Genomic DNA, 7,675 nt, shown 5'->3' with positions numbered 1-7,675 from the left:
CCCCCCTCCCCTCCCCCCCCCCTCCAGGTCAGCGACAGCTGCAGAGTTGGCAGAGCAGGACTGCTGGGAAGCCTCCTCCTCCTCCTCCTCCTCCTCCTCCTCCTCCGGGGCCCAGCCAGGAGAGACAGCTCCCGCACCGCCATGGCGGGGAAAAGCTACGGCTACTACCGGCTGGTCATATTTGCCGCCATGTACCTTGGCTACACGCTGTACTACTTCAACCGGAAAACCTTCTCCTTTGTCATGCCGTCGGTCATGGAGGAGATAGACCTGGACAAAGATGACCTGGGTAAGAGTTTCCGTTGTGGAGGGCGTGTTTGGGAAAGGGTCCTCTGGGAGCCTCTGAAGAGATGCTGCTTACAGCTGCAAGGTGTGCCTTTCCTGCTCTCCTGAGACCAATGGGCAAAAAAAGGCTTCCTTTCCTGTGCATGCGAACCCAGTGGCAGTGTGGCAACTGCTTCTCTCGGCTGGCTTGTCCTCCTCTGTCTTTGGCAGGAAGCCAGGACCCTGGCGGCCAGTGCCCGGGGGGGAGGGTGTTTCAGAGATACAGCCTGGGTGTTTGCTGTTCCCTCACTTTCCCAATAAGAGCAGCCGTTGTTTATGAAGCCTGCCTTTGGCATGGGGACCCTGCCCCCCTCCCTTCGTTGCACAGCCTGCCCACCCTCACTCCCCTGATTCACTCACGCGTCGGCCATGGCTGTCTCACGCTGCTCTAACCACTACTTTGCGCCACTTGAGGGGGAGAAAGAAGACTGGCCTGGGTTCTCCTGGTGTTGCTTGGGCCGTGGCCGTGGGGGGTGGCTGAACCCAGTGCCTCTGAAGGGACAGCCCCAGAACCGCCTGCTTCCAGTGCTGGTGCCAGAAAGGTCCAGAGGAGCCTTGGTGTTGCTGCCGGGGTCCGCTTGGGGCCCGTGTGATGCTCACGGAGGGCACCCTGTCCCCGTCCCTTCCCTGATGTAGGCCTGATCACCAGCAGCCAATCTGCCGCCTACGCCATCAGCAAGTTCGTCAGCGGAGTCCTCTCTGACCAGATGAGTGCCCGCTGGCTCTTCTCCTCCGGCCTGCTGCTGGTGGGCATCGTCAACGTGGTCTTCTCCTGGAGCTCAACAGTGGCCGTCTTCGCTGGGCTGTGGTTCCTCAACGGGCTAGCCCAGGGCCTCGGGTGGCCTCCCTGCGGGAAGGTGCTTCGCAAGGTAAGGGAACACAGGGGGAGAGAGGCAGGCAGGAGTCCTTCCACTGGCATGACTGAAGTCCGGCAGCGGCGACTGTCCTCCCCCGCTCTGCACAGTGGTGGACAGTAGACTGCTTGCTGCTGTGGAACGCGTGTGGCTCTCCTGCCCTGGAGGAGAGAGAGCCCCCGTTGCTCTTGCCCTGTCCTGGACCGCCCAGAGGCTCTTTATGGGTCTGAAACTGGCAGGGGCACCAGACGGCCCTCTCACTTTCCACTCTGCGGTATTCTTGGGAGGCTGGCTCCCTCCATGGTAGCCTGCCAAGGCTGGCTAAAGAGGGTATCAGATGACGCTGAGCAAGCGGGCCTCCTAGTGTGACAGGGTGGGGGCAGCAGGCAAGGCATGGGGAGGGAATGGCAGCCGTAATGGGGGGGGGGGGCGCTGCTGCTGCACTTGGAGCAGTTGTGGCCTTTGAGGATTCCGGTGCCCCTGGGAACAGCCAGTCTCCTCATTATTGTTCGGTTCTGGAGGAATGGAATCTTAAAGTCATCAAGTCTTGATTTTAAGAGACCCAGTTCATAACGGAACAGTGTCGCACCCTGCTGGCTGACTTGTTTTACAGGGAAGGTTCTGCTGAAGGTGTTCGTAAAAGCCCGATGGAGTTTTCTTTTGCTTTGCGCAGAAGCAGTTCCAGACCCAGTGCCTGTCCCACTCACGGTCTGCAGGTCGCCCTTTGGCTCCGTGCTGCCGGGGCTGAGGTCCATCGCAGAGCCGGGGCCCTGGTTGTCAGACCTGGCCCACGTTTACTTCCATCCTGAGAATGAGGTTCCGGGCAAACGGGGTTGCCTCTCAGCCGTGGCTATTGGGGTCAAGCATCTCTCCCGCACACTGCTGGGGCCCCGAGTCTCGGCACCGACTCCTGCTCTTCTTCTCTTCCGTGCAGTGGTTTGAGCCTTCCCAGTTTGGGACGTGGTGGGCGGTCCTCTCCACCAGCATGAACCTGGCCGGCGGGCTGGGCCCCATCGTGGCTGCTCTGATGGCGCTGAGCTACGACTGGCGCACGACCCTGGCGCTCTCGGGCTCAGTGTGCGTGGCTGCCTCCGTGGGGTGCCTGCTTCTAATCAAGAACGAGCCCTCGGACGTGGGGCTGCCCAACATTGAGCCGGGGCCCAAGAAAGGGAAGAAGGGTGAGTGCCTGGGGAGCAGGAGCGGGCAGGCGGAAGCCACGCGGCGGAGTGGCACGGCAGGAACCGGCCGCCTGTGCGTGGGGCCGCACGGCAGGCAGAGACGATGCCAGGACGTGGGTTTGTGCCGGCATCTTGTATTCAGTGAGAAGGGCACTGAGCCGCTTGCCTTGATGCCAGGCTGGAGAGAGGGAGAGCCGTTAGCAGGCCGTAGCCCGGCCACGGGGGGGGGGGGTCTCCGAGCCGTGGTTTGGGCCCGGCGGGAAGGCCGTGCAAGGCTCTAGTCGTGAGCGGCCTCTTCTTTGCAGGCTCCTCGTCGGAGGACAGCACCCTGGCCGAGCTCCTGCTCTCCCCCTACCTCTGGGTCCTGTCAACTGGCTACCTGGTGGTCTTTGGGGTCAAGACCTGCTGCACGGACTGGGGGCAGCTGTTCCTCATCCAGGAGAGGGGGCAGTCGACATTCGTCGGTACGTGATACCAGCTCAGAGAGAGTTAAATGCCTCGTGGGCACGGAACATTTTCGAAAACACGGTCAGGGAAGCTGGGCGTGGCAGTGTGGGAGGACCAGGCTCATTTTACACACACACACACCCTCCAACGTTAACTTCCAACTGTTTCTGGCACTAGCCGGGTCCTGACCAGGTCAGCGGTTGAGTGTGTGGGTGGGCCTGGGGCACTTCGCACACACACCCCGCTGCGTGCCACAAGAAAGCCAGCCCTGTGGGAGCTGCGTGCAGTGGGTGTGCTCTCGCTGGCTAATATTCTCTTGGCTCTGCAGGGAGCTCGTACATGAGTGCCTTGGAGGTTGGGGGCCTGGTGGGCAGCATTGCAGCCGGCTTCCTCTCAGACCGAGCCGTCGCCCGGGTAAGCTGACCAGGGGAGGAGCGCCTGCTGGCTCTTCTCCGGCCTTCTGTGGGTGGGCATCATCCCGCCCACCCACCCACCCGGTGGAGGCTGGTGAGGGCCATTTCCGGATGACCAGCAGGGAGAAGGGGGGAGACTTGGGCGGCTGGTCCCTGCCCCCGGGCTCTGGGGTGTGTCCCTACAGGCCTGGCGGGGAGAGCATCCCTCACGCCTCCTGGTGGGAGCTCATCCTGGGGGTGTGCTACAGGTGGGCCTATCGCAGTACGGGAACCCTCGGCACGCACTCCTCCTCTCCATGATGGCCGGCATGTCTGCTTCCATGTACCTCTTCCGGGTCACAGTCACCAGCAGCTCTCCCAAGGTAACCTGCATGCAAGCCTTTCGTCACCATTCGCTGGAACTCGGGCCAAGGAGAAGAAGGGGCACCAGGCTTTGGGGAGCCCCGGGGCATTCCTTGCTGCTTCCAACTCCGCACATGCACCTCTTGGGGACTGCGGGGCTGGGAGAGGTCCCCCTCCTCTTCTGGGTGCCTTGCAGTCCCTCGGGCCTGAGAGCACCACGTTCGAGGGAGGATTCCCAGGCTGCCCTCCTCCAAGGCCTTGAAAGTAGCAGGAGGAACCCAGAAGACACGGCCTTTAAAAGGAGCTGGTGGGGTGGAGGCTCTCACTTGCTGGCTGCGTGGGGGGAGGGGAGGGGGGCTTTCTCTCACTGCCCTTTGTTCACTGTTTCTTTCTTTGTCTCTCAGGAAAGCAGCTCTTGGATTGTAGCCCTCCACCCTCTTGCTATCCTTGTGGGCTTAACAGAACATGAGGTCTTTCTCTGAGCTTTTCTGTCTTTTCTGCTGCATGGTTCTGTGGGGTGGAGCTTGAGGTCCAAAGGGAAGGAGACGCACGCACACCCGGCCCTTTTCCTTCCAGCCCACTCCTCCTCAGCTGCCGTCTGCCAAACGCCTTCCATGAGCAGTAGGGTGCCTGTGAAAAAGCAGGGAGGGTCTGCCTGGATATTCTGTGGGGTGGGGGTCACCGTGCTTTGATTACTTTTCTAGACATCGTGACTTTGAAGACTGGTCAGACTAATCTAGTTTCAGTTGGGGCAGCCGTGTTAGTCTGAAGCATCGGAACAAAGTTTGAGTCTAGGGGCACCTTTAAGACCAGCAAAGTATGCACACAAAAGTTTTTACCCAGAATTAAACTTCGTTGGTCTCAAAGGTGCCCCTGGACTCACACTTTGTTCAAAAGATAATCTAATATCTGTGCTGCAGTCACAGTTACTGGGATGCTGCAGTTGTGCCTGTTGTAAAGTCACATTGGTCGTAGTTCAGCACGGTAGCTGTTCGGTGTTTGCCACTAATCTAATTAACCAACCTGGGAACAAGCAGCGTTTCCTTTCACCAGAAGAGCAAAAGGGCTCCTTAATGTGCTGCAAAGGAAGCCTGTTTCTGCAAACAATGAAGAAGGGAGCCAGGCGGAGGGCAGAGGTGAGGCACACAGGCTGCATCACCCACCTGCCTGACTTCCTCTCTCCCCCCACCATTTTTTTTAGTTATGGATTCTGATCTTGGGAGCTGTTTTTGGATTTTGTTCTTATGGACCAATCGCATTGTTTGGCGTCATAGCCAACGAAAGCGCCCCGTCCAACCTGTGTGGGACATCGCATGCCATTGTGGCGCTCATGGCCAACGGTGAGTGGAGCCCCGCTTCTTCCCCTCGCCCCCGGAGCCGCACCCCACCCCCCACTCACTCTGCCTTCTGCTGCTTTCCAGTGGGAGGCTTCCTGGCCGGACTGCCCTTCAGCACGATCGCCAAGCACTACAGCTGGGGAACGGCCTTCTGGGTAGCAGAGCTGATGTGCTCCGCCAGCACCGTGGCCTTTTTCTTCCTGAGGAACATCCGCACCAAGATGGGCCGCGTGCCCAAGAAGGTGGACTGAAGCCCGGGAGTGACACCGCTGCGGAGGATCTTCTCGCTACCCCCACAGGACAGGCAGGGCAGAAGCCAGCTTGGGGGCTGCAGGCTTTGGCCGTCTCCTGAAATACCTGGCAAAGCCCCACTGTGCCCTGGTGGCTCAAGCCACTCATCCTGGGCGGACCTGATTAACCGACAGTAGCCAAGCCAAGACGTGGCAGCGCCGTTGGTGACCCAGAACCAGCCCCCCCCACACACACTGCCTTCTCTCTCTTCACTGTTTGAATGGTGGCAGGTGAGCAGAACTGCACCCTGCCCCACCTGCAAGCTGCGTGAACAGCGGGGAAGGAAGGAAGGACGGACTCACTCACTGCAATGCTACCTTGTCTCCCAAAGTGACATGTCTGTCTTCTGAGACTGCCTGTGTGCTTCAGAGAAATGTGATTGGGCTTAGGAAAGGATTGCCAGAAATGTCTAGGCCCAGGAAAATGTATGAAGGCTACACCTGCGGGATATTTGCACAAGCAAAACTACTATCGCCCTTCTCCTTGGTAGTGAAACAATGCAGCACCCAGCAGTTTTGCAGCTGCTGTTTGGAGAACATCTTGCAATGAGAGTGGAGATGGCTCCAAATCAATTCACTGTAATGAAGTATCCACTGACTAAAATAAACGGTGCGACAGAAGCTTCCAGTTCTGTGCAGTGCGCTCCCTTCAAAATACTCAACCCTCCACCACTTCAGCTAAGCCCTGTGAGTCCCATGTAAGCTCACAATTCAAGCTTCTGTCTGAAATGCTTTATTTACACAAGGCTACAGCCATAAGGAGAAGTACACACTGTAACAGCCACATGCACATATATATACACACACACACAAATATACAAGGCAGCCCTAGGAAGTGATTGAGTTAAGCTCATAGCTTCCTCCTGACCATCTTCATCAATGGTGATCTTAGCTGAAAAGCCCATGTGGAGAAGAGCAAGGAACACAACCTGCCAGGGAATCTTTCCGGCCCAGTCGCCACTGGAAAGGATCCGTTGAGAGGCTGAAATGGGAAAAATCCGTCCTATAGGCCCGGTCCAAATGGTCCTGCTTTCTCTGCTACTTCCAGTGCCAGCTTCAGGTGCTGATCAAAGAGTTCACATCTGAAACATCAAAAGGCAGAAATTCTGGACCATCTTACAATCTTAAGGAGAAGCGCACACAGCCACATGTATATGTAAGCAAGCGAGCCCCAGGAAGTGATTTGACCTAGCCCAGCTACTCCCTAGTAATAACTCAAGTTCCCTGCTCCATTCTCTTAGGAGAGAATTTCTAATGGAAGCACCACTACTTGGGCTTCAGCTACATGCCAGGATTTAACATTAGTTGAGCAGGAATAGCCATTGCAGGGGGAGAAGGAGCCTCTTGTAACGATCGATCAAGAACATCTCAGCACAGCTTGACCTTGCTTGTTTGCTTTCCTTCGCAGGACCACTGCTCGTGGCAGCTCTGTGGTCCTGGCACTGGGGAAAAGGCTAATTTTGGTGCAAAAACCACCATAGAATCAGAATTGGAAGGGGCCATAAAGTCCATCTAGTCCAACCCCCTACTCAGTGCAGGATCAGGCTAGAGTACCCCTGACAAGGGTTTGTCCAGACACTGCTTAAAGACGGCCTGGGAGGGGGAGCTCACCACCTCCTTAGGCTGCTGATTCCACTGTGGCACAACTCTGACTGTCAAAAAGTTTTTCCTAAGATCCAGCCGGTACCTTTCCCCCCTTAATTTGAACCCATTCTTGCGAGTCCTCTCCTCTGCTGCCAACAGGAACAGCTCCCTGCCCTCCTCCAAGTGACAGCCTTTCAAAGACTTCAAGAGAGCCATCATGTCCCCCCCCCCCTCAGCCTCCTCTTCTCCAGACTAAACATTTCCAAGTCTCTCAACCTTTCCTCACAGGGCTTCTTGGTCTCTAGCTGCCCCCCCACCCCCAATCATTCTCATAACTCCAAACTTCCATTGAGTTTTTCAAGGCAAGAACCTGACGAATACTGTGCGTGCACACACACACTCATAGATTCTGGCTGGGGGGGTGGCCTTGCATGGCTCCACACAGGTGTAAGAGTAAGAAAGCTGTACCTGATTGGCATCTCCAAGGAGTAGAAAGGGTTCTTGAGAGCAAAGTCCGAGTAAATCTCATAGATCTTGCGTAAGAGGGAGTCAATCCCTGCCTGCCGTGGGTCGGCGAGCACGACAAATTTGATCCCTAAGGGAAGGAACCACAGGAGAGCCGAGGAGGAAGAGGAGCGGCTGTCCCCGGCCCCTCCCCGAGACCACCAGCCTGGATTCTTCCCAGCCAGCCGGCCGGCCCACATGGTGCCCCCGTCCGAGACCCCAAGGGGGGGGTCCCTTGGGTGGGTGTGTCCGTCCCGCCCCGCCCCCCTCCGGCCCCTTTCCTACCGGTCAGGGTCTGGTAGCAGTGCAGCTTGAAGGTGTCGGTCTCCAGCATCTCGATGCCGGAGCTGCCGGGCTCGGGAGACAGCTGCGAGCCGATGGCGAACAACCTGCAGCGCGGAA

At 57.7% G+C, this 7,675-nt stretch overlaps 2 protein-coding genes across 2 annotated transcripts in view; one reads left to right on the top strand and one right to left on the bottom strand.

Moving 5' to 3' along the window:
- The first annotated feature begins 89 nt into the window (after positions 1-89).
- SLC37A4 (solute carrier family 37 (glucose-6-phosphate transporter), member 4) lies at positions 90-5,802 on the top strand. The gene is made up of 9 exons (XM_015428059.1): positions 90-289; positions 961-1,193; positions 2,113-2,356; positions 2,662-2,820; positions 3,132-3,217; positions 3,465-3,578; positions 3,963-4,028; positions 4,760-4,898; positions 4,980-5,802. Exons 1-9 carry the CDS (start codon positions 142-144, stop codon positions 5,144-5,146), a joined length of 1,356 nt encoding a protein of 451 aa, XP_015283545.1. The 5' UTR covers positions 90-141; the 3' UTR covers positions 5,147-5,802.
- Positions 5,803-5,910: 108 nt separating this feature from the next.
- Positions 5,911-7,675, bottom strand: part of TRAPPC4 (trafficking protein particle complex 4) — a gene marked incomplete at its 5' end in the record, with an annotated part of 2,114 nt that continues 349 nt past the window's right edge. Inside the window, 3 exons of the mRNA XM_015428036.1 lie at positions 5,911-6,267; positions 7,238-7,364; positions 7,559-7,662. Of these exons, the coding sequence (XP_015283522.1) occupies positions 6,189-6,267; positions 7,238-7,364; positions 7,559-7,662 (310 nt within the window). The remainder of the gene's footprint in view (positions 6,268-7,237; positions 7,365-7,558; positions 7,663-7,675) is intronic.

The sequence above is a fragment of the Gekko japonicus genome, unplaced genomic scaffold, assembly GCF_001447785.1.
Source record: "Gekko japonicus isolate JY-2015 unplaced genomic scaffold, Gekko_japonicus_V1.1 scaffold1031, whole genome shotgun sequence".
Classification (NCBI taxonomy): domain Eukaryota; kingdom Metazoa; phylum Chordata; class Lepidosauria; order Squamata; family Gekkonidae; genus Gekko; species Gekko japonicus.
The sequence above is the reverse complement of the archived record's forward strand: the minus strand, read 5'-3'. Positions and strand labels throughout refer to the sequence as shown.